Genomic DNA, 26,160 nt, shown 5'->3' with positions numbered 1-26,160 from the left:
TCCCCCAGCCGAAAAGCCTCTTCAGTAGGTAAGCAGCCACCCCGGCAACTTCTAGGAGAGGGGGTCTAGAGGGTAAAGAACACCTGCACGCGTACACGCACACACAGCTCTGCACCAAAATGAAGATGGAGCAGGCAAAGGGAAGGAAGGAGAGTGCCAAGCCCTGAGGAAGAGCCCCTCACTTCTTGGCAGCAGGGATATGCTTCTTCATATAGTCAAGTGCATTCTGGGTGATTCCCTTTTGGAGGATCAGATCCTTCAGCTGATGCCCATTGCTGTTGTTCTTGATACCAGCTGCTATTTTGCAGAAGCAGTCCAGGAAGACTTTGTCATCACCACTGTGGTCTTCGTCATACCTAGGAGAGAGTAAAGAATCTCAAAGTGTAAAGGCAGAACCAAAAACCCATCGCAACACTATTTTTTTTTTTGGCAGAACCGAGGATGGAACTCAGGCCCCTGCGCTTGCCAGACAAGTGCTTATTCCACTGAGCCAACTCCCTGGCCCCAACGTTCTCTTATTTAATAACTGTCAAATTCCTATTGCGACACAAAAGGCCCTGCGACCTAGCTCCCGCCACTCTCCCTTTGCCTTGTGTCTACACTCATACTGCTCTTTCGCAGTTGCAGGCTTTTGGATATGCAGCTCCCTCCACCTTGGGATGCCCATCCCACCCCACCCCGCCAGCTGCTACTTAACCCAGTGTATTTTAATTACTGCCTCCCCCACTAGATGGAGCCCTCAGAAAGCCACAGGGACACAAAACTCCAGAAGTTAGGTGGATTCTTCCCTAGTCTCACAGGCCTCGTTCAGGGTTTCTGTGGACACGCTCACTTAGCCATAGGAAATCCCACCACATACTTATCAAAGTTGCAGTATGGTTTGAACCGCTCCACCAGGATCTGCATTTTCTCTACCTCTCCAAAGGAGAGGTACGGGATAATGCGAAGCAGACCCTGGAGCACGCTGGGGTTAGAGCGGACGAAGGTGCTGTTGATCTGGTCTAAGAGCATCACAAGCTGATCCTTGTCACCTGTGAGCAGCAGGTTGCCCTGCAACAGAGTAGAGGGTGGAAAAGTCAAGAGGCTTTTGCCAAGAGTGGACCCCCAAAGGTCATGCAGCAGACATACAACTAGCCTCAACACCTCCCGGGCAATAATAAACAGGATGCGTTTTACTTCACACAGTAGTTTCTAAATATCAATGATGGCTCTCTTCATAATCTCAGGGTTCAAAAATACATCGACCCATGTCCTGCTTAACGCAGAGAATGCAGACCACTGGGTGGTCACCTGGGCATGCCACCAGCCACATCACCAGCCACAGTAAGGACGAAGGAAGTTACAAGTACAGAAAGGGTACAGAAGCTGAACTGGAGGCTGGAGACCTGGGTTCTAGTGCGCACTCCACCAGTAACCAATTATATACAATACCAAGCAGTTCGATTCACTTCTCAGGGCGTGGAGTTTCCTCAACTGTGAAATGAAGAATTAAACAAAGGCTAACAGCCAGGACATGCCTGGATTTCATCAATGGGCAGCTTGTGAGTGAAAAAACACCCTTAGCAGCTTTGTTCTCTAAATGCGAAGATTTCAGGCTCTACTGCAACAAGGTCATCACTAGTTAAGTGTTTTCCTTCTTATGATTTGAGCAGATTCGGTCGTCTGAGGTGGAGCTTGGCAGACACCAACAAGCTTACTGGCAACAAGGACACGGTCTGCAGGGGGTGAAACTGGGCCCCACTCACCTTGTCCTCACTCAGGGGCTCAGCGTTGGACTCATCCAGGATGATCTCCATGATGCTAAGCACCTGCTCAGCCACAGCCGCACCCCCACTGTCCTTGCTTTCTTGCTCAGCTACCAGGGCCTGCAAGACAAGACCCAGACACTGAGGACATGACCACAGCTACTCACTGCGAAGGCATTTGTTGCCCTGTGCTCTTAATTCCCACGGAATCTGTGGGGGCGTCTGTGCACATACTCTGAGAGGGAGGTAAGTAGATGGATTTTTTTGAAGACATGAGATTAGAGGGCTCTCCCTTGGGTCCCTAAGCAAAGAGAGGGGCACGGTTTTCTAACTGGTATGGAATCTGGGCTATTTTAGGGACCATCTTCCTTTCATCTCTGATTCGAATTGGGAAGGGACAACAAAGCAAGGGTACATGGTAGCAAGAGAGGGCCAGCACAAGGACATGGGCCTCTGCCAGCCAGTCAGCTGGCAGACGGAGGACTGGAAGATGCCTAAGTCCACTTCACTAGGGTCCAGAACAGAGATGTCTGCCCTGCCCAGGATCCCCCTTCACCAGCCCACACTGGTTACCAAGTTCAGAGTCCCCAGCATGACATTCAAGGTGTTCATTTCCAGCTTCACCAGCTGCTGCCGGTTGACTTTCACCTTCACACAGTAACTGAACAATTTCAGCAGCACCTGACAAGAGAAGCCAGTCAAAACCCATAAGACCATCTATGAGTGAAAGATGTAGGACTAACAGAAAGTAACATCTTAGAGGAGTCAAGTACGATGAGGGGGTAGGGGGAAGCGATCCTCAGGGGGCTGGTAAGGTAGCTGGGGTCTCGCAGCAGGTGGGCATTTTCAATAGCACTGTTTTCCATGCAACCCCAGGAGCTGGGTGCATGTCCATCACCCCTAAACTATGTCAAGGACATAGTTTCTAGTGGGATAGGTGATGGTCCACTGTCTTGGGGAAATGATGGCAGTAACACAGGCTCTGAACGAATGGTAAAAGAATGATGCTAAAGCCCTGACCTGGGGAGTATTAGAAGTAGACATAACACTATCCATCCTCAGGTATCCTTGTAACACCAGTACTGAAATATTAGTGGGAGCTGTGAAATCATAACTCTGACTAATGAGATCGCTGGATGAACCCCCAAACAATTCCTACAATATAAAGTTACATTATAAAATCCACTTAAAAAGCAAGGATAAAAAATAATGATTAGAACTAGGGATCTAGCTCAGTGGCACAAGCATTTGCCTGGCAAGCTCAAGGTTCTGAGTTCGATCTCCAGTACCAAAAAAAAGACAGACACAAGTATAATGGTTTGGTGAAAGCCAATCAGGTATCATTTCCACAGAAGAATAAAGAGGTACTAGAGGGAGCCGGGGAGATAGCTCAGTAGAATAAGTGCTTGCCTGGCAAGTGCAAGGGCCTGAGTTCAATCCCCAGTACCCCAAAAAAAAAAAAAAAAAAAGAGGTATCTGAGAAGACTGCCACACACTAGCTTTCAGGGAAGGTGGGCTTGTGGTGGGGAATGGGGGCTAGCGTGCAGAGGGCTTAGGAAACTGCCAGGTTGTTCACGGCTGCACTGGTCCCCAGCGCAGTGCTGCTCCAGGGTTAAGAGGCACTAGGGCTATAGCTCAGTGCCCGAGGGGCGACAGGCTGTATTCCGCCTTGCTTCCACAACTCACTGTTAGAAGGTGACGGCCCTGCTTGAAATCTCTGATCCCTGCCAGTCTGTGAAGCATGCATTCCAGGCCACCGCACTGGGCCATCACACCAGCCATCTTATACACTTCTTCTTCATCTTCCTCTTCATCTGGGGGAGAAGGGAAGCCAAGAGGAACAGAGGGACAGATGACCATGGGAATGAAACAGAGTGCCCAGAACACGATGGACAGCTCTCTACGCTAAGAGCTGATGGCCCCTTTCCCTAGCTCCAGTGAAGACACAGCCAAGAGACAGGGCTGGGGTCAGGGACAGAAGCACTTGCCTAGCATATGATGTGCCTTGAGTTTAATCCTGAGCACCACATTTTTTAAAAAAGGCCAATTAAAGAGTCAATAATGCACACTAAATTACACGATCTAATTCCTAGCAGAAAGTTTTCTTAAAGTTTAGGTCAATTAAAATAATTTACTTGGGCCAGGGAGATGGCTCAGTAGAATAAGCACTTGCCTGGCAAGCACAAGGGCCTGAGTTCAATCCCCAGTTCCATCAAAATCAAAAAAACAAAAAACACCTCTATCTTAAAATAATTTACTCAAACAGGAAAATACAAGCAACTATAACCACCAATGGAAAATAAGGAAGCTAAGCTAAAAATCAATCTGAACTCAAAGTTTGTAGCTAACTGCACTTTTCCCCCTAAAAGCTTGTTTCCTACCCTGCAAGGTGGCTACACCTGGCCAATGATGCCTGTGTTTCTCCTCTGCCACACAGGCAGCTGCAGTATGACACCGAGCACAAGAGCATGTGCCAAGTATACACAGGGCCTGGGATGCGACTGCTCACAGGTCTCAGAGCCCCGCCCGATGCGTGGTGCCATCCATGGATGGAGTATACCTGTGGTGGAGTCCAGGGACTCGATGAACTCCTCAGTGGCATCACCCAGCAGGCCCCGCATTCGATAAACAATCCTCATGGGTTCTCCCTGAGCAAAGAAAGTTGGACAAAGGTCCTTGTAAATGGGCCCCCCTAAAATGCAAAAGACTCAGCACTTGGCCTTATTTCATGCTTCAGCAATGTGAAAAGCCTCGATTTTTCTATGAGCCCAAGAACCACATCTCCCACACTCCAAAGTACTACAATTCCTTTAGGAGAAAGAAGACTTAACTGTACTCAGTGTCCAGTACAGGCTGAGCATCACATACAACACCTTACGGACACTACCCACACCTGAGTGAATCGTCAGAAATAAGTCCCTGGGAGAGCTCCCTCAGGGACATGTACTGCACTAGGCACCCCAGCATGGTGAGAAGCAGCAGCAGCAGCTCAATATCATGCCTTGGGAATTAAGCAGAGAACAGGCATCACCCCAATGCCAGTCACCAGCCTCTGAGCCCATGTGAGCCTCCAGGGGGAGTCCAAGAGGACAGAGCTGATCAGAGACACCAGTTCCAGAACTAGGATTTCCAAACAAGGGCAGCCCAGTGGGAGGTGTTGAGAGAATCACAGACAACAGATGCAGACATGAGCAAGTGGCTCAACACAGGCTGTATATCAGGGAAAAGGCAGGCAAAATAAGAACAAGAAGTGCAAAGCCAGATAAAAAGCTACCACAGGTTGTTGAGGTAGAGGCAGGAGGATCCCAGGTTCTAGCCAAATCTGGGCAACTTGGTGGGAGCTTGTCATTAAGTAGGGTTAGGATATACCTCTGGGTGAAGACCCTTGGTTTAATCCCTAGTACCAAGGCCAAACCAAACAAATGCCACAAAATCTATGCTATGCTAGAACCCCTCAGTGGCTTCAGTGCACTTATGTGAATCAAAGGTGGGTTGCACACTGTGTTGGATTGCCAACTCATGGTCAACTTGTTACACCCAGCTGAACTGGTCCAGTATAGTGCTGGATGTGGGAGGCCCACCTGAGGATTGCTGTCAGTAGTGAAAGAAGACAAATGGAGAAGTGAGGCTGTTAGGGAAGCTGCTTGGAGGCTGAGGGGCTGTAGGGAGCTGCTGTTTCCCTCAAGTCATGCTGGCTTTCCTGATGAACTCAGCTGGTCTTCTCATCAAAGGAGCCCAGGACCTTGTTCTCGCTCAGAATGGCTATGGCTCAAGTTGGGGGAGCTCTGGTCCTCACGTTGAGCATTGCTTCCTGGCTCCAAAGGGGAAGATGGTATGTAGTTCAGTCTCTTGGAGAAGCTTGTTGTGTTTGCTTTCCTGATAGGAACTCAGCTTTCCTCACTCTTAGAGCTTGGGATCTCACTGTCACTGAGGATGGCTGTGGAGCTTTTCACGGGAGCTCTGGTGCTTACTTTGAGCAGCTTCCCGGCTCCTCCTACGCTGAGGGATCTGCCAGCACAGACCCTTCACCCCACTGGCACAGACTTTCTAGCTCCCACCCCTGACCTTCGAGCCCTTCCAGTGCAACATGCCTGCATGAGACTTGCCACGGGCTCCTGGCCTCCAGCTGGACTTGAGACACTGTTGTGAGCACCAGGTCTTCAGGTGGTCTCATGCAGCACTGCTGTGGGATCCAGCCCTCAGCAGGATTCCTTGGGTCTTCAAGTGTATGAACAGATTTCCGGCACTCTGTATATGATTCTTTGGGTGATTCATTATAAAATAATCTTATAAAATGTGTGTCCTGTACTGTATTGTTCTCTTGCAAAACCCCTAACTATAAAATTGGTACCGGGAGAGTGGGGTTCTTACTATGATGTTGCCTGACCATGTGACTTAAGAACCTCTGCAATTAATTTGGAAAAGTTTTGAGACTGGCCAAAGAGGCAGACTGTGTATGCTGTAAACGGTACTGGAGACTCTGGCTGGAGCCTGGAAAATCAGAGTACTGACAGAAGTGCTGCCGCTAGGATGAGGCTCAGGAGGCTTCAACTGAGAAAGACTGCAGGCAGTATACTGTGCTTTGGTAGAAATTAGGTCTGCATTGTGCTTGTGGTTAGATATTGCTTGGGCAGAGAAAAAAATTGTCAATGCAATCTACTGTTGGGAAGGTGGCATAGTTACTGTTGAAAGCTTTTGGGCAGATCTATGCCTGAAGTTAAGAGTGAAGAGTCAGTAAGGGAATAGGAAACGTTTGGCCAGAGGGGAGGCTCACAGAAAAATAAACTGAAGCCTTTCACTTGAAGATAACATTTGAACTGCAGGAGACCTCTGTGTTTCAGTCTTGCCATGCTTTGTAATGGTTAATGGGAAGCAAGGACTGTGACTATAATAATTCTTTTAATGTTATTTTTTTTTTTAATATTTATTTATTTATTTATTTATTTATTTAGTGTGTGGCCAGCTCAGCCCACCAGGGGGCAGGGCTGGCTGGCATGTGGTGCTGGGGGATTGAACCGAGGTCCCTGTGCTTTGCTTGAGCTTCGCTTGTTCTAAGTAGGTGCTTTAGACCACTGAGCCATCTCACCAGCCCCTCTTTTAATGTTATTAAATACATCTGTAATCAGGTTAAAGTACTGTGTTTTAACCTTGAATTTTGGTCACCCTTTAAATATTTTGTTTTTGGTGCAGGAACGAGTGCAAAAAGAACTGTATATATGTAACTGTTATATTAATGTAATCTGAATAGATGAAGACACGTTAATCTGCCACCAGAGACTAGTCTAAGGTGTGATTCTCAGGTTGACCAGGGGTGTAATGTGGTGGACTGCCAACTGGTGGTCAACTTGTCATACCCAGACGAACTGATCCAGTATGGTACTGGGTGTGGGAAGCCCTCATGGGGACTGTTGCCAGCAGCACAAGACAGAAATGGAGAAGCAGCGAGGCTGTTAGGGAAGCTGTTCAAAGCTCTTAAAAGGCTGTAGGGAGCTGCTGTTTCCTTTGGAGGAGCTTGTCATGCTGGCTTTCCTGATGAACTTGTCAAGGGAGCTCGGGACCTTGTTGTCACTGAGGATGGCTACGGTTCACGCTGGGGGAGCTCTGGTCCTCACTTTGAGCGTCACTTCCTGGCTCCAAAGGGGAAGATGGTGCGTAGCTCAGGCTCCTGAAGCAGCTTGCTGAGTGGCCTTTCCTGATGGGGACTCAGCTTTCCTCGTTGTTGGAGCTTGGGACCTCACTGCGGCTGAGGACAGCTGTGATCCTTTTTGAAGGCGCTCTGGTGCTTACTTTGAGTGCTGCTTCCTGGCTGCAGTGCAGGTCCCTCAGCCTAGAAGGATCTGCCAGTACAGACCCTTCATCCCACTGGCACAGACTTTCCAGCTTCCACCCCTGACCTTTGGGCCTTCCCAGTGCAACACGCCTGCATGAGACATGGTCATGGGCTCTTGGCCTTCAGCCGGACTTGTGAAGAGGCACTGTTATGAGCCCTAGGTCTTCAGCTACTCGTGCAGGATAGTGCTATGGGATCCAGGCCCTCAGCAGGATTTTCTGAGTCTTTAGTGTGTGGGCAGATTTCCTACAGTCTGTATATGATCCTTTGGGTGATTAATTATAAGATAATCTTATACAACGTATCCTGTATTGTATTATTCCCCTTGCAAAACGCTAAACTATGACACTTACATGTCTGTGTTCTTTGGTTCACTGCCACTTACAAGGATGCCCACAGATGCTTGGTCTTTTTTCTGTGCATTCAGGATTAAAACCCGAATAAACCTATTTAGGTGCTGACACATCAACATGCCAGTGAAAAGGTGCCACAGCTGGGACAGTCTCCTGCACATTCCTCTACCAACAGTACCACCCCTATCCAACTGGCAATAGCCTAACAGGGAAAAGGATTCCTAGCCCAGGACACTTTCTGCAGTGGTTCAGGAAGAGGCAACATATATAGGACAAATTCAAGGCCAAAGTGTACAGCTTACTGCCAATTTATTTTCTTAAACTCCACAGAAATATTTTGGGACTAAGCATAAAGTTTGCCATGCTTCACTGGCACTCTGGTTTGCTATAATCGAATGACATATTGATGTGTTTACTAAAGACCCCCGGTGGAGAAAAGAGAAGGGAAGGAATGAAAATAGAGAAAAATGGAGACGGGAAGGCCCCAAGACGACAGAAAAGCCACCAAGAAACTCTTCTCTCCTCTCTCAGCTGCCTGGTTTTTCCCAGTTCCCCCAGCAGGACAGGACGCTGTCACTGCCACTGCTATGATGAAGGCATTGTGGTGAGTGAGTGTGCCCACATGAGCCGTGAACACATCTCGGGCGGCAGGTGCCGCTACAACAAGGTGCAGGACAGCAAGCGTTCCCGCCACAGTGCATGGGCAGAAACCGCTCTCCGGCCTGAGCCTCTGGGGCTGGAGGACCTGTACACGCCCGCCCAAGCTGGGCACAGAGAGCACGCACTCATGCCTTCCTGAAGCTCCCTGATCTTCATGGGACGTCTCTACAGGGTACAAGATGGGTGATGTTCTCCATGTAAGTACAGAGCCCACTGGCCAAGTGAGGGGTAATGTTTCTCCTGGGCAAGTCTGTGCAGGGCAAAAGGAAATCCACACCCCCAAGCAATGAACCAAGCACATACCTCATTCGTGGTGCACCAGACCTTCTTGTAAACTTCGGCCACGGGAAGGTCCAAACTAATGATTTTATTGTTCACTAGAAGCTGAACAGAAAAGTAGATGAGACTATTATGCCAAATAACTATAAGGCAAGTTTCAAGATCAAAGGACACTTTATGTAGTGGTTCATAATTTTTGTAACTCACAGACCTCTGTCATCACAAAAATTGTATACATGTACATAATACAGCATTTTGTGGACATTTTCAGGGACAAATGCCCTAAGCCAAATCAGGAACTCCAGCTTAGAAGCCTCTACTGAGGATCTCACACCTTGAGTCCACTTCAGACTCAGCATCAGAAGAGTGAGTTCTTATTTCCTCGACGTGTTTTTTTACAATGTGCACAGTAATGCTTGACTTCAAAGGGTGACTGCCAGAAGGTATCAAACAGGGCCATAAACTACACAGGAGCGCAACCTCCAAGATTCTGGGAGCTCTATGAACCTGAATTATCTCTGCCAGAAGCAATACTAATTAAAACCTATTATCACTGCAAACAGCCATTAACCAACTGTTTAATCCATGCCAGGCAATGGACAGAGTCCAGGTAAGGCAAGAAGGCAGGAATCATTAACCCTAGTTTATAGATAGGGAGGCTGAAGCAAGCTACCTGTCCAGCGTTGATCAGCTACTAAGGAGAAGCCTTTGATTTGATCCCAGCCAATGTTGCCCAGCACACACAGTCCTGTGCCCATTACCTCCATTCCACTGTCGTCCTCGAGAAGAGCCACCAGGTCACAGTCCTGGCAAATCTTGTTCTTTATATCCCTCATAAGGGGCCCGATGCCTGGCTCATTGCTGCTATATGGGTTGCCAGGCATCCTGCCCTGTAAGAAGTCTTCTTGTTGGGGATCCTTCTCCAGGGTGACAAAGAACTCAGTGACTTCATTCTCCTCCTAAAGGACCAAGAGAAGGATGTATCAAAGGGATGGCAGCCAGAGACTGCCATCATGTTATCCTGTTCCACAGACACCCTGTGGGTAACAGGCCAAAAGCACTAAGCCCTTACACATGAGAAATATAAAGGACAGGAAGGTCTGGAGTCCTTAGAGATAGGTAAACATCATCTTGGCAGGCTTAACTGTCAAGCACGTGCTGGGTGGACTAGGACAGGGAGTCTAGCAAAATGACCTGAGGAAGAGAGACCTAAGTCTGCATTGTGCAATGCTACTCTGCAGCCAGGTGACTGTCACCAATGACCTGGACTTAAGAGGAGGGCTTCGTCTATGATATACCAGGGAGGGAGAAGCCAGCTCCAACGACCTCTTGTTGGTAACTGAAGACATGGGTGTTTTCCATTCTTCCTTAATAGCAAGAAGACTCCTCGGATCATACTACACTTCCACACAGCTCAGGCTAGACTAAAAGCAACATACAACTGCATTCATGCACATAATGGGAATTGGGGGCAGTGAGAGACACAGATATATTTTCACATTCTGGCTCAAAATTGCTTCCTCTGCAATGTGCTGGACTGATTGGCAATGAGAGAATGTGGCAAGGCGAGGCTAGACCTAGTTTCGTTTAAAACAAAAGACTAAGGGGGCCTGCCCATTAGCTCAGGTGTTTAAGTGCCTGCTGAAACAAAGCAATCAGGCTCAGGATGCTGTGGTTCAATCCCCTCATCCTCAAGCCAAACCAGACCTGCCCTGAAGGCATCCTGATCAGCTGCCCCCTCAAAATAAAATTAAATAAATAAATAAATAAATAAAACAAAAGACTAAACTTGACCCTGAATCTAGGAAATAAGAGCTAGGAAATCACTGGATTCTCCATCGCTAGGAACAGGAAAGTTACAAGGTTGCTTTTCTTTCAGAGTGGTGGACCTTCCCAAAGTGTTGACCGAAAGACCTATGGCTGGCGAGACTCCCCATGAGGAATCCTCAAGAGGGCTCCTGGCAAGTCCACAGGTGACCTCACTGCTTACGGGATAAATGATGCTGCAGAGCCTCTCGAAGATGAAGACAGGAGTCCGATAGTCATCCAGATTGTAGCGCTTGGCTGTCTCAATGCACACAGCCATGAAGGCCTTGGTTTCTGATTCTGTACCTGCCAGAAATAAAAGCGGCCGAGTTACCTAGGGAAGAGCGCCACTTCACTTCCATGAATTTCAGTGAGCTTCGATTGCTGACAGATTCTGGGTGGAAAGTCTTTAAATACTCTGCACGGCAATATCAGCAGGTCACCTGGAAACTGGCTGCCATCTGACGTTCCACTTAGACCACATTCTATCAGCGATTCTTCACCCCCACACCAGCACACAATACCTAGGCCAGCTGTACGTGTGTCTGGCTTTCTCTGAGGACACAAGCTCCTTAAGGAGAGGGACTATGTCTTACTCAACTTAGCATGCCCTCAAAAAAGAAAAAAAAAAAGGCCAAATAACTCTATTGTCCAGTTGAGTCAAAGAGAATTTACAGTTTTAAAAAGCTTCTTTGTAAAGATTGTGCAGACTGCCTCTGCAATGCAAGAGAAAACTTCACGTTACATGATAAGGACCTTTACAGCACTGATAAAATCACCAACTAGTGGCACAGCATGAAAAGAATGGCACCAGGACGTCCACTTAGGCAACACAGCAAATGACATTCCCTGATCACCTCCCCACTTCCACCACTTAGTGATTTAAAGTGCTAAACAAAACCAGCAAACTGCTTAGTAACAAATTAAAAACCAAAGTCTTCAGGAGCTAAGCAAAACTCAAGCAGATTTTGCTCTGAGCTTGGGTTTTCATGACCTACCAGGATCTGAGAGCTAACTGTGCCACGGCAAGGACTCTAACAGGAGCCCCCCCACCCCGCAGTGCGCACACATGTGCGCTCTCTCCTGACACCCAGAAGGAGCTGCTCTCTTGGTGTAAGAGTCTCCAGAAATAACGACCTTCGCCCATCCAAATAACTGAGAATAAACTTATTTAAAATATGGCATCAAATAGGAGGCAACCTCTGGAACTCACAAGCTAACCCCTTAGCGGTGTTTACAGCTCAAACCTCACACTACTTAGGGCTGAAAAACCTGACACTCAGCTTCACTGAAGACAGCTCTCTAGGATAGCAATAGCCTGGAGTGCTGTAAAGAAGCAGCTGTACATCACCATTGGAGAGAACCGTTTTGGGCCAGTTTCTACCAACATCCACAATAAATCTCAGAAATGGGACCACATTAAAAACATCATAAAATACAACAAGACTTAAGGTGCCATACAAGAACCCATACAACAAACAGCAGGATCAGATCCACAAATCAGCCACGTGTGGTGGCACACACCTATAATCCCAGCACTCTGAGAGGTTGAGGCAAGAGAGCGCAAGTTCAAGTCCCACCTCAGAAAGCTGGTGACTTTGCAAGATTTTCTCAAGAATTTAAATATGAACAGACAAGTAAATAAAAAGGCCTAGAAATGTAGCCCAGTCTAAAGGTCCTGAGTTCAATTCCCAATACTGAACTTTTTCTTTTCTTCAAATTTTAGAATTATCAAACTTGAGTACACTTAATATGCTTAAAGACTATAAAAGGAGTAGGAAATGTAAATAAAAATGTAAGAGGCTGTAAAACAAGAACTATAAGAACTCACTGATAGATTAAATAGATTTTACACAGTGAAAAAACAAGAATCAAGTGAATAAATGACCCAAGTAAAACCACCAACGAAGGAGTAAAACCTCCTATGAAGGAGCAGTAACGAGACACAGGGAAAGAGTAGGAATGGAGTTCCACAAAGGAAAGAGGAAAGCTGGGACACAGACAAAGAGTCAATGGGCGAGAAGTTTTCAGACTGATTAAAGAAAGACAGCACTCTGAGAACCTCCGACCCACGGCTGCTCTGAGTTCAACATGACAAGTGCAGCTGGTCACGAGCTTGAGGACATCAGACTCCTATGCCTCCTGTGCCTGGGAGGGCCACGTGCACGTGGGCTCCAGGCTACCTGTGGTCATGTCTTCCAGCATCTCCAGCAGCATGTCCTGAGTCTCATCAATCAGCTTGGTCCTCTGCACCACCAATTTCCGCAAGCACAGGTATCCATTCAGCACAGTACCCACCAAGCGACTTTTAAAGTGTCTTTTGATGGATTCCACCTCAACAAAGGAGGAGAGAAGGCCTGTGGGGACAAGAAAATGTCACTGCAAGCATTCCTGACAAGAACATAAGCAAAGGTCTGTGTCATGAAAAGACTACAAGCAACTCAAAGAACCTTTGCACAGTATATTTAACATGGCGTGGGGCAGGTGCCCAACACACTCTGGCCTGTAGTGAACAAGCACTCTGAACAGTAAACCCATCAATGAGAAGAAAAACAGAGCTTATGTCCACACTATGGTCAATACAAAAAAGAAGAGTCAACTCAGCAGCCAGAAACTGTGAGTCATTCCTTAAAAGGCACTCTGGATGTTCTAACAGAAGGGCGAGTGGCTTTCTCTACCTGTGAGACTCTTGAGGGCATAGCCTTGCTGCAGATCTGTGCTCAAGGTGGCCTCCTCCAGGGCCAGCAAACGGGCTATTTCCTAAACAGAATGATAGGCAGTGAGACAGCATTGCCAACAGTCCTGGCCACCTCCACTGCCACCTGAGGAGCTTGCAGAACCACCAAAAGATGTTCAGTCACATCTGCTTATTCTAAGCCTGCGGAGCTCCGTTCCAAGAAGCATGACAGCTGCACTGCCGAAGTGCCCCCGACAGACTATAACACCCATACAATAAATAAAAGTCTTAAAAATAAAATTCTGTACTATTTCTTCTTTTGCAAAGTATATATTAAAACACAATGAAAAAAATCAGCGTTACCTTTGTGATGAGGTTGCCCACATAGGGCAGGACCCCCCGAGCTGCTAGGTAGACTTTCCAGTGAGGTGAAGTGATGAGCTTTTGGTAGAGAGCCAGGTACTCAGCAGCACACTCCCCAGCTATGCTCAGCTCGTCTAGGTAACTGCCAGGGAGAGGGCACCGCTGAGAGGCCTACCAGTGCTAGGAGCCCTCCCAGGGCTGCCACGCCTGCTTCGCTGTGCCTCTCTTTCCCTTCTCTTCACAAGTGGAGGGAAGGCATCTGAGAAACCCCAACTTCCCACACATGGGGAGGATTCAGAGCAGCCCAAGGAATGAATGCCTTGCCCTCTAAGCATCTTATTTTGATGCTTATAACCATGAGGATTACATAAAGAATGACAAGAATTTATGTGCCCTTAAGATCTCAATAAATATTGCCCTCATCTGTGCAGTCCTCCGAGGGTCAGGAAAGGTTCTGGGTGAGACCCAATGACTCCTCAGCCTACTCCCAGAAGGTACCTGGTAAGGAGGTCAAGGACCTGCTGCTTGCGGCTGGGGATGGTGGCTAGAGCTTCCACAATGGTGCAGGCTGCTTGACGTGCAGCCTGAGTAGCTGGAGTAAAGAGCACCTGCAGGACACAGGAGAAGAGAGAAGGGCTCAGCTTAGAGGACCCTGTCTTATCTAGACATAGCAGGGCAGCCACCTGCGACTCGTCTAGAGGTTCTCCGGAAATTGTCCTGGGACAGGGCTACAGGTCTCAGCAGTTAACGCAGGATCTAGCTGCTGCAGACAAGCAAAGCAGATACTAAGGAGCCTCTCTCCTTCATGGAGAGTTCCTCACGTGATGCTCAGGACACACCCATGATAGCAGAACGGGGACAATCAAGCAAACATGTTCCTTAGCAAAGGCTTTGGTAATTCATTTTTGGGAACACCTGTAAGAGCAAGTTTCATTTAATGTAACTAAGGATTTCTCATCCAGCCTACCGTATTTCTTTTTTTTTTCTTTTGAGACAGCGTCTCGCTTTGCAGTTCAGGGTGGCCTTGAGCTCACTTTGTAGCCCAGGCTGGTCTCAAATTCACAAAGATCCTTCTTAGCCTCCTGAGTGCTAGGACTACAGGTATGCGCCATCATGCCCAGCATAACACACAGTACTTCTTAAAGCCTTACCTAGGAAGATGAGGGAGGACAGTAGCAAGATGAAGTAGGAAAGGGGAGCACAGTCGCTGAGGTTTAGGTCCCTTAAGGCAGAAGGACAGAGAGCAAAAGGTGCTTATGAGAAAGGCAGAGGAAAGTTCTGTTTGGGCCAATCTGCTGCTGATGGCTGCAACAAGGACCTTTACTATTTGGAAGGAAGCAAGAATATCAAAGAGAAGAGAAGACACAGCAGACACATGGCAAGAGCAGACACTGTGACATGAGGTCAGGGTACAGCAGCCCAGGAATCCAGGAGACGGCCACTCACTTGCCGCAGCCAGTTGTTATGCCCCAGCTTGAGATCGAGAGGGGTGGTCCTCTTCCCCCGCCGGCTCAGGAACTGTTTCCACCTCCACACATACTTCTCAGTCAAATACAGATGGCGGAGCTCTGATTTGCTGGGGGATTTGCCATTGCCATCTATCCCTGAAAGTCAAGTTTCAGGAACAGAGCTAAGTACAAGACAGTGACAAGAAAAGGGCTGTCAGGACAAAGGCAGTGTTTTCCCTCGTCCTGGAGGGACAGACACCTCTGATAGGAAGACACTTCCTCCAGGCTTCATAGGATGCCTTGGGATCCTTCTTGAGCCACAGCTGCGCCTGGGCATGGATCTCATTGCAGTATGGCTTCACTGTAGTAAGGGCCTCGACAGGAACATCCTGGAGGAGGTAAGTGGGACCTTGTGAGAGCTCAAGAGCACAGCTGAACCCCAGGTCACCATGAGAAAGACACTGCCCCCCAGGAGGTGCACGCCACGGCAAGATCAGGAGAAGCAATGCGCATCTTTTGCTCCTGTTAAAACTATCTCACTCCAGTTTAGCACACAGAGCTAAAGATCACTGACTTCTGCAGCGCTGGATAAGGTGCAGCTGGCTCCCTACACAGTCCTAAAGCAAAGCGTACTACCTTCTACACCACGCGTGATCCGTGGCTTCCCAGAGCATAAACCTCCCCAGGGTCCTTGCAGTCTCCAGAATGTGCAGAGCTCTTACTAACCAGATCCACCCTGGAGCCAAGAGCCCCAAACAGCACTCTACACGGCAGTTCTCAGACATTCCAGCCCCAGGATCTTACTACTACACTTCAGGAGTTACTGCTGGCCCCAACAAGATTTGTTTGTGTGAGTCTATCCACTGATACTATGCTGAAGAAACTGAAGGTAAGACAAAATCATTAACTGCCTAAGTAAGACAGACTCTCATGCCTGCTTCTGTATTCAAATTGTTTTGATATGTTGTTTTGGTTGAAGTACATGAAAAATAGCCTTACACAGACAGATGGGTAGAAAAATGAACATTTTAACAACTCTTGCAATTAGTTATGAAATTTTTTTCTTTGACACTGTCTCAAAATTCTACAAATCACAGGTTCTTAAAGACTGGCTGCAATGTGGACTCAGACCACACCAATAAACTTTGCACACTGTCACACATGTCATCTGCACCCAGTGCATGATGTAGCTACGTGCAATGGCCTCATGGACACCTTCTCTCTGTTCATTTTGCAATGCTGTGACCTGGAACCCAGGGGTTTGTGGCACATGCTAAGCAAGGGTTCCACTACTGAGTCACACCTTTACTGTAATTCTTCCTAAAGTGACAAGCTCCCTTCTTGAAAACATGTCTGGCATACCCCCAGGCCTAGCCATTTCTTCTATCCTCAAGCACCAATGTGACTCCCTCAGAAAAACAGGGCTCAGCTGCATCTCGCTCACACACACAAGCACTGCGCACCACTGCCCATCCTGTCGCCCTGGTGTCAAGAGGTTGCTCTCAGAAGTGGAGATGCCATATAATTAGCCTGCCCCACTTCATCAAGATGTCAAATGAAACCACACGGCAGTAAAGAGCTGTTAGTGCAATTTGGCGAGTCCTCAGGCTGGGCCCAGCAGTCCCATGCAGCATAAAAGCAAATAACGGAAGTGAAAATGGCAATGTCTAGGATAATTATGGACCAGCTTTGTCTGTATCACTCCCTGAAAGTCTTGAGATCACCCAAGGGCCTGTGAGCCAAATGCTGAGAAACTTCTGTTCTCCTTCGGTCAAATCAGAGCAAAATGCGAACATCAATACTGGACTCCATGCTTACGTAATGCTGTGAAAATCTCCTCTTGCCTCACATGGTAGAAAAAATAATGGTTATATGGGGGATGAAGCTCCCCTTTCTAATTGAGAACTAGTTTTATTACCAGCCCTGGGAAATAATTCATCATCTAAGGAAAGAGGCCCCAGTCCTGTCTTCACTGAGGACTGCCGAGATAGACCAGGATGAGGGAAACTACTTCCTCCCTTGCTATACCCCTAGTGCGCAGCTATCACAAGCAGTCTTTTGCCATAAAGCCTCTTCCTGCCAAGGCATGGCTCATCTAGAGAAGCAGGGATCTTGAAGGACCAGAGCTGGGTGGTTTAGAGACAGTCTTCAGCATGGCCAAAGAACCAAATATTCTATAAGCCAGTCGGTCTGGGGGCCAGCTGGTTAGTTTACAATAAAAACTTAGCTTTACTCATTCCCTTACTGATTTATCTAGCAGCTATTACACATTAGAGGTCGAGTGGGAACTAGAAATTTAAAAACAGTAGGTAATTTTTAGATTTAATGGAGTTCATAACATTTCAGAAAAGAGCTGAGATTATTTAACACTTTACAGGAAGGGAAATTGAGGAATTTAAGTAACTTGTACACAGTCAACAGAAGAGCTGGGATTTAAACTCGAGCAGGCTTTGAGGCCTAGAATTTCCCCTAGTGCATAACAGAGAGAGGTTGGGATGAACACAGAGCTTTCTGGGAGCTTCAAGTCACCTGCTGTGATTCAAGAAAGAGGAAGTCTTTCAAAGGACTTCGCTCTATGCTTTTATATTTTCTGTTTATTGTACTCGAAATTTACTTCTCAAAACCCTAATTCCTCTCTGCTCAACTAAGGCAAAGGCGGCTGGTCAGGACAGGTGAGCTCAGGGCAAGGCGGAGACCTTGAGGAGCATGGCACAGTACCAAGACTGACCCCCTGGCCCAGTACCTTGTTCTTCTTGCTAGTTGGTGCAGGGGGCTTAATCAGCTTCTGCAAGATCCGCAGACACATGAGGGTAATGTTCTCAACCACCACAGGGGTCTTAATGTTCACAGCCATGAGGAAAAGGCTAAGTGCTAGGAATGACCAGGAAAGGCAGTCACAATCACAAGACACGTGTCATCAGCCACCACAGAGGCTACCCTTGTGTCCTTCCTCCTCCCACCCCCGGATGCCAGGGACATTTTCTTAGTGCCTCCTTTTTATTCTCAGAGAATTCCCTACTCAAGGGCTCCCCAAACTCACCACAGCGTAACCGGAGCTCCCAGCAGCTGTCCTCCTTTGAAATGGAATCTGTCAGCAGCAGCATCTCGTACTGAAGGCTACTTGCCTAGAAGGCCAACAGGAAGACACACGGGTCACCAAGGGTCTGAAGGATCAACCCAGAGCAGGGGAGGCTCCAAGCTCTGATGCTGAGAGCTGTAACTGAAGTATCTGGTCACAAGCAGCCTCATTAGCGATAAAAGACAGATGCAGAACCCTGGACAGACTCTCCCTGGGATCATTCTGGGATGTAAGCTCTGCAAATGCACCACTCCTGCCTTCTAGGAGGCAGGAGGCCAGAGACAAGAGGGTACGTGAGGAAGGAGTCAGAGGATGGCTGTCCAGCTCACCAGATCGGGATTGGCCCAGTGGCCCTTCAGGGCTGTGGAGACTTTGCCAATGATCAGGTCATTCATTTGCTGGGTGGCTTCTGGATTGTCTCTAAGGAGGTAAGGAAGTGGAGTGCTGTTACTCAGTTGACAGTACCCCTCCTTTCTACCTGAAGAGGCCCAGAGAAGAGGGATGAATGGCTAAGGCTACCTGGCCTTAAAGTTTCTACTGTCCTTTCCTCTACAGGGGCAAGGCTGTAGCTTCAGCCTCACAAAAGCTTGGCCTATCATGCAAAGGGCACGTCAGAGCCATCTTTCCTGAGGAGAAAAATTGAGGGAAGAAAAGGACCAACATATGGGGGTCCCATCCCAGGCTGCAGGGCCCCCAAGAGCTGCCCGGTGTTTGACAGCCTCCTACTCTGTGTGGGTCAGAATGCTTAGCACCACCTCCAACTGCCTCAGTATCACTTTCCCCATGGCACCCACACTTCTTATCTATGCCTCTTAGTAATGTCTATTATTAATTTAGAAAAGAAAAAAAACTGCACCATGTTAATCTTCTGCTTCCCAGCACACTGTGAGTAAACCCTAAGTCCCCAGAAGGCCCACAAGACCCTAGCTGCCCCCTTGTAAGCTCTACCTTCTTCTGCTCTACCACTGCATCCTCCCCTCCTCCCAGCCGCACAGGCCTCCCTCCAGCATTCCCAGCACCTGCCTCCATCTCAGCCCACCTAGAGCTGCTTCCCTGGCACGAGGTCCATGGCCTGAGATGCTGGCATGGCCAGCTCCCTTCCTTCATGCAGGTCTGTGCTCCAGCATCACCCCTCAGAGAAATCAACTACCTTGTCCAAGACAGCAAGCCCTCTGGCAACTGGGGCTGCAGCCCTGCTTTTTTTTCAGTCTTATTTTCTGACAATTATATGATGCTATTATTAATGCACCTCCACCCAGCTGAGAGGAGGGGCTTTATTTCACTCACTGTATCCCCGGAGTGTAAAACAATGCCTGGCGGTGAACTGATGCTTAATAAATACTTGAGTGAATAAACAGCACAGCAAGGAACACTTACGCAGCACCCAACATGCTCCACAACTCTGTCACATAAACAATCCACATAAAGCTTTGCGGGCAGGGTTTGTTCCCCACCAAGTACTCAGCAATGTGCTGCTATTTACTAAGTCACTTATTCTCCTGACAACCCTTTAAGGTACACATTACTATCAGTATTTTTTCAGTGAGGGAAGTGTAGGCCCAGAGATGTTAAGTAGTTTGTCTGAGCCTGGTTCTTTCTGGAGTGCCAGCTCTTACTCCTGAGGCCTCTCGGCTCTATCCTTTCCTCTGTGTGCATTTTCGCAGCCTGTGTCCCATCACTTCATTAGCCCCCGCACCAAGACTCAAAGACATTTCCCTCAGGACACATCATTGGCACACACAAAGTGTAAGCCAAACATACCGCATACAAGGCCATGCGGGTTTCATCTGCCCAAGATCACTCATCTGTTCCCTGGCTATCTTCCCACGTTTCCTTGTGATAAGCTATCTAACCCACTGGCAGACAGGAGCACAACTCTTTGCACCCTCTTGTGCTGCCAGCACCACTGCCTCCAGTCAACCCCGCGTCAGCTGCAATTACTAGGCCCATCACCACAGCGCAGGCTCTGACCGAGTTAGCAGGCACATGAGCTGGCGGACCTCCTCCCGCATGGCTGCAGCCCCTCGGCGAAGATTATAATCGAAGAGTTCCCGGATAAGGCCCTGGGAGACAAGGATGTGCCGCAGGGCTGGGTTGGTGGCCAGGGCCCGGAGTAGTGTGATACAATGTTCTGTGACAGCTGAGGCACAGCCATAGCACTTGGTAGAGGAGGTGTGGCCACAGCCGAGGACAGATAAGGCGCGGTATTGGCTGGCAGTGAATGTGGGCTGAACAGAAGTCCGGGATGATTTGGTAGCTGCTTCCCTTTGCTGCAAGTCATATTCCAACAACTCTTTTCGTGAAGCAAAAACTTTCTAAGAATGAGAAGACAAAGAAGAAACTGGCAATTAAAATAAGGACAAAGAGAGAGTTAACTGGAAAATTAGCTTTGTTTTAGGGGAAAAAAAACCTGCATGTACCGTACAATTCAACATCCCCAACACCCTCCCAATTAGATATTTTATCAAAGATTGGTTTCACCAAGTAAGGGGCAGAGTCAGACATCAAGCTCTGACCTCCAGCTCACGTGCTTTATCCTCACACAATACCACCTTTTAAAATTCACAGACAAAGGTCAGAAACTTAGGCACATGTAGCGAAGATGGGGTCCAGCTACGTGAGGGAGGCACACTGGCTGCCCTCTCCACTGCCCACAGAAATCAGCCCACCCTGAGCTGTGCCAGCGGGTCAGGGTCAGCTACTGCGCCTGACCCTCCAGCCGCAAGTGTGGCACGATGGAACAGAAAACAGGATCTTGGCACCCACTTTTTAAAATCCAGCAAACAGCCCCCCAAGATAGTGGCCAAGAAAAACAGATTTATGTTAATCTCTCATCACCACCATTCTCTTTCCTAACACAAATTCAGCTTGCTGACAATGCCAGAAACCACAGTGTGACAGTTACTGTTCGGGGTGGCCATTCTACCCGCCTTTTCAGCCGGATGGGGAAAGCATGCCAGCACACGCTGAAGTGCTTGGTGGGAGCAACAGACTGCATGGAAAGCAGCACCCATGGTACTTGGACACACCACACTCAAGAGCTGCCCCCATTCCTCTACCTGGATGATTTTGGAGAGTTCATCAAAAGAGTTCTTGCAGTCGCCACAGTACTCCTGAGCCAGCTGCAGAATGTAGCGATTCACACTGGCGGAGGTGGAGCTGATGCCTCCTGCTGTTCCGGAGTCTTCCTGCAATCCCAAGAGGTCAGCAGTCAGGCTTGTACCCCAAGATGACCTCACCCAGAAGCTCTCTTGTACCCATGCCCCAACCCCTCTCCGACTGCGGCTTTGGGATGTCACCTGCGGTTTCTCTGGAGCCGCTTCATTCACTTTGCAGAGCAGGTTCTCCAGCTGAGGCCGATGTCCCATAAGCTGATGATACACCCGGTCGGCCTTGTCCAGAAGGGTGTTGATATTGGAAACCGCCTAGAAAGGAAGCACAGGGAGCTTCTCAGCACGATGACTTTCTATCAGCAGCCCCAACTGCTCACCATCTACCAAAACTATTTCCTGTAGGTCAGGCAGTGTTTCAGACAGCAGGACTACAAGCTGGTATGTCTTCTTTTTTTGTGTGTGTATTTAATACAGGATCTACAGGGTCTCACTATGTAGATCGGACTTGTAGTGATTGTCCTGTTTTCAGCCTCCCAAGCGCTGGGATTACAGGTGTGTGCCACCATGCCCAGTCTCAATCACTGGCACGGTATACCAGGAATCAAATCCTAGTCCCTGAGTCTGCCTAAGCAGGCACTTCAACCCGCTGAGCTATCTGGCTGGCCCTGGTATATCATTCTTAACAATGTACACTACACATATGCAGCATACAATAAAACACAATGCTAACACAATTAATACATGCCAGCCAAATATTTAAAAAGCAAAGGCTGGACTGGGCTTGGTGGTGCACACCAATAATATCAGCACTTGGGAAGCTGAGGCAGGAGAATCACTGCAAATTCAAGGCTACCTAAACTACATAGTGAGACCCTATAAACAGAAACAGATAAAATTTAGGAAGTATAGATGGAATGGGAATTTTTATCCTCCCAACTCCAGTTAAATGTTCTGTTTTCCTTCCCATAATTTCCCTTTTCCTTTTCTCTGCCTTTTGCTAACCTTTATTTATTTATTTATTTTTGAAACAAGGTCTTGCTATGCAGTTTAGGCTGGCTACAAAACTCACTTTGTAGCCCAGGATGATCTTGAACTCACAACAATCCTCCTGTCTCAGCCTCCCAAGTGCTAAAATTATAGGCATGTGCCACCACACCTGGCCAGGCTAGGTTTGAACTCACTACAGTATATGCAGCCTACGCTGGCCTTGAACTTTCAATGACTCTCCAGTCTCAGCCTAACAAGTGCTGGAATTACAGCTGTATACTACCACACCCAGCTTTGCCCTCTGCTAACCAAACCACTGTGTTCTGCTAGCTGGGGCTGAGACCTGGATAAGCAAATGCTGAGGGAAATCAATAGCCTCAATATGAAGCAATCTGCAAAATGGAGGGTAGATCACTGGACTTCTCACAGCCTTTCTTCTTAAGAGTCTCTAGTTTCATTATCAACCAATACTTCTTCCAACTCCTATGCAAGCTATGAATCCAATACTTATACCACCACTGCCTTTATTCCCACCCGAAACCTGGGCCTTGAGACTCATTATTTGCTAGGTGGAGGAAGATCTGAGGCAAATGGAAGTTCAGATGAAAGCCACTACCCCGAGTTGGGGCCACATCCGGCCTTACCTTCTTCCGGTCTTCTTCATTCTCGATGGGATCCACTGCACAGCAAGGCTTGGCATAGAGCATGAAGTCAAAGCGAGCGTATTTACAGAAGCCACAGGCATTGCAGAGGAAGGGATCCTTCTCATCATAGTTGATGGATCTGAAGAACCACAGTATTCAGGTGACTAGGCAGCAAAGGTTAGCTAAGAAGGGGTGACTAAGTAAATGGACTGCGGCACAGCTACATGCTGGAAATGACTACAATTATCACTGATAGGACAACACACTGATAGATCAGAATAATTAATCAAGTAAGAGGAAAGAAGACCTAGAACCAAACCAGGGACCTCCCACCCTGGATCCACACCCCTACCCCTGGATGCGCAAGTGCAAACACATACTCACAACTCTAGCGTGTCCATGTCTCCCTTTCCCTCCCTCCAATCCTCTGACCCAATGAACATGCAGAATCCATATCCTCCAAATATAGTACTAAGGGCATCAAACACTGAAAATGTCTATACTGAGACTATTACACAAAACTATACACAAGGAACATGTTTGGCCTTGGCCTGGGGAAACCCCTGGCTCACCTGCACTTATGACACTGGTACACATTTTCTCCACAGTTGCCACAGACACCTGGGTTGGCAGGGACAGAAGCACTACAACGTGGGCACTGCAGGGTCTCTGTGGAGGCTTGGTAGTTTTCATAGAAGTCTGCAAACTCAATCATCAGGTTGGAGGCCACGATGGGCAATGGCAGGTCAATCTTCACCTCTGTCTGCCCGGGGGTCAGCTGAACTTTTTTTGCTTTGTGCCAGCGAGCTGGCCTAGGAAGAGAAACAGGAAATTAGGGAGAGGAAGAAGGCCTAAGAGCCTAGTGTTTAGTTCTCAGTGATGAAAAAGAAAAAGACCACCCTATGTGCTTTTCTAAGGTAATTAAGTGACTAAAAAAATCTAGCAAATAATAGCAAACAACTTTTTCCACTACTTTTTTCCATTAAAAAAAGAAAGAACATACAAGTGCTACATATAATCTGCAACCTTCAAAAAAAAAAAAAAAAGACGTGCACATCAAGAACAGGTATTATTCCAAATGATGCTATGCTAAGCCTGTAATTCCAAGAGGTACCACGATAATGACTGCCACCAAGAGCCCACCAAGATGATTATCTTGGAAGGATAAGGCTAGCCTGGTTTTAAGAGGCAGGGGGACATATCAGGATCGAGGCAGAGTCAAGTCATAAGGAGAAAAGTCATCCAATAATTTAAAGACAACTACCTTAATACAATTAGAGCTCTAATTCATTGAGTATTTGCCATGTGCTAGGCTCTGTTCAAAGTGCTTTTTCATGTTAAAGACGCTAAAAGTAGGAATTTATCTTACTCTATAGTTACGGAAACCAAAGTTAAGTTCTCTAACATCACAGAGATGACAGAAGGGCTGGGAAATGAACCACAAGGTCTTAACAATAGCTGTGCTGACTAAACCCAAGAAAAATAGTCAACCTCCCAGCAAGGGTAGGGGTGTGTGTGTGTGTCTGTCTGTTTGTCTGCATATGTGTGCATGCGTATGTGTGGAATGGGCCATTCTAGTATGCAGCGGCTCCACTACACTCACCAACATTAGCTTTTCAAAGGAAGAAGAATTCCTGCCAATTAGCTGGCATGAAGCATACATCTTATTCTACCCTAGGGAGTAACAGTCGCACTTCCACTCTGTGCAGAACACCATTACTATCTAAATACGCAAGTAGCATCCACCTGTTCTCTGCCCAACACCAATGCAAAAGCAAGAGCGCTGTCTCTTTGATGGGCTACAAGATAACCCAACCAGTGACTCTCCGGACTCTACATGCCATGACCTGATCCAGATGCCGGGGTGCAGGGGTTACAAAGGCCCAACATGGGTAGATATGGAGGGTAGGCACCATGCAGAAGGAAGGAATGTGCAATGGAGAAGATTCCTGAAATACTTTCTGCTCTGTAAGAACATAGCTACTTTAGTTCAAGAAGTGACAACTACCTTCCACTATAAAAGGTCTTCTATAAAACTAGAAATGCTCTAATTAAAATGTGCTTGGGCTTGAGAAGACAGAGGTCCCTGTCAGCTCTTCCTCCCAAGGAAACTCCTTCTATCAGAGAGCTTTCACAGCCCCAGTGGTGCCATGGAACAAATTTTAAAATACTATTGGTCAACATACTCAGAAGTTCGTCTCATTTTTGTTGCTCAGTGATGAGAAACGTGGCTAGAATACGCTGCCCTCTAGGGATGTGCGGCTCTGCCCCCTCCAGGACCCCAACTGCTGACTAGTGCTGAGCCTTGTATACCCTCTATCCTTGCCCAAGGCTGAAAAGCTCATACTTATTTTTCAACTCCACGATGGCCTGCACAGTTCGGTTGTTATAATACAGGTTGATAGTCCGCACCATCTTGGTCCTCTTCAGGTCCCCAATTTTCACTGTCACTTTGCTGATGGTATGACTGCCAATGAGCTTCACTACCTGCTGGGTGGTGGTGTACCGTGTGTCCACTTTAATGGAGGACAGCTTGATATACTAAATATAAGGGTACAGAAAAACAGAATATCAGTTCAAGTCTTAACAGCTTCTCCTGCCTTCTTTAACATACACCAGTATAACCCACCCTCCATCTATGGATGAGGTTTTTACTCAAAGCAACACATGTAGCGGGCAAGAATCCATACCACTGGTGGCAGGTATTATGAGACAAACATCTATGCAAAACCCCCTGATCCCAGAAACCCACTGGGCCTAAGCCTCAGGACTGTCACGTAAAAGATATTACTTACACAAAAGGGCACTTCTGGATTATTGCACACCAGGCAGGGATCACTCTCCAGATAATAGCCATCAAACTCCACTAGGCCAGACAAAGTGCTAAGGAAGAAACCAATTTCAACACTAAGGATTCTTTCATTTTAGGAAACACTGAGTTTCACAAAGAAGCCATGACAAAGCCATCATCAACATCCCTGAAGTGTGGCCCTCGACAACACTCAGGCAAAGAGAAAAATCTCGATAAGGTTTAGAAGTCACAGGGAGGAAATTTCAACTAATTTGCCTTAGCTACTTATTTCTGAGCTTAGATTCAGTGGAATCTTAAAATAATTAACATTCAACTCCAAGAGGATCTGAGGAAGATAGTGTGGCAGTCTAAGCGCATGTCTGGC

The 26,160-nt window shown here is 47.5% G+C and overlaps 1 protein-coding gene across 7 annotated transcripts in view; it reads right to left on the bottom strand.

Moving 5' to 3' along the window:
• Ubr4 (ubiquitin protein ligase E3 component n-recognin 4) overlaps positions 1-26,160 on the bottom strand; it is a 134,468-nt gene that overhangs the window by 17,362 nt on the left and 90,946 nt on the right. For all 7 annotated transcript variants that reach the window (XM_023722546.1, XM_023722550.1, XM_023722547.1 and 4 more), the window contains 25 exons: positions 25,780-25,867; positions 25,332-25,525; positions 23,557-23,796; positions 22,985-23,123; positions 21,540-21,665; positions 21,300-21,428; positions 20,212-20,555; positions 18,570-18,660; positions 18,202-18,286; positions 17,905-18,032; positions 15,421-15,550; positions 15,160-15,317; positions 14,212-14,321; positions 13,714-13,855; positions 13,352-13,433; positions 12,857-13,030; positions 10,858-10,979; positions 9,629-9,826; positions 8,892-8,972; positions 4,306-4,393; positions 3,432-3,559; positions 2,319-2,426; positions 1,746-1,865; positions 860-1,050; positions 183-356 (listed from right to left, as the gene is read on the bottom strand). In XM_023722546.1, the coding sequence (XP_023578314.1) occupies positions 183-356; positions 860-1,050; positions 1,746-1,865; positions 2,319-2,426; positions 3,432-3,559; positions 4,306-4,393; positions 8,892-8,972; positions 9,629-9,826; positions 10,858-10,979; positions 12,857-13,030; positions 13,352-13,433; positions 13,714-13,855; positions 14,212-14,321; positions 15,160-15,317; positions 15,421-15,550; positions 17,905-18,032; positions 18,202-18,286; positions 18,570-18,660; positions 20,212-20,555; positions 21,300-21,428; positions 21,540-21,665; positions 22,985-23,123; positions 23,557-23,796; positions 25,332-25,525; positions 25,780-25,867 (3,570 nt within the window). The remainder of the gene's footprint in view (positions 1-182; positions 357-859; positions 1,051-1,745; positions 1,866-2,318; positions 2,427-3,431; positions 3,560-4,305; positions 4,394-8,891; positions 8,973-9,628; positions 9,827-10,857; positions 10,980-12,856; positions 13,031-13,351; positions 13,434-13,713; positions 13,856-14,211; positions 14,322-15,159; positions 15,318-15,420; positions 15,551-17,904; positions 18,033-18,201; positions 18,287-18,569; positions 18,661-20,211; positions 20,556-21,299; positions 21,429-21,539; positions 21,666-22,984; positions 23,124-23,556; positions 23,797-25,331; positions 25,526-25,779; positions 25,868-26,160) is intronic.

The sequence above is a fragment of the Octodon degus genome, unplaced genomic scaffold (genome assembly GCF_000260255.1).
Source record: "Octodon degus isolate 3935 unplaced genomic scaffold, OctDeg1.0 scaffold00092, whole genome shotgun sequence".
Classification (NCBI taxonomy): domain Eukaryota; kingdom Metazoa; phylum Chordata; class Mammalia; order Rodentia; family Octodontidae; genus Octodon; species Octodon degus.
Note: the sequence above shows the minus strand (reverse complement) of the source record. Positions and strands in the feature narration are given on the sequence as shown.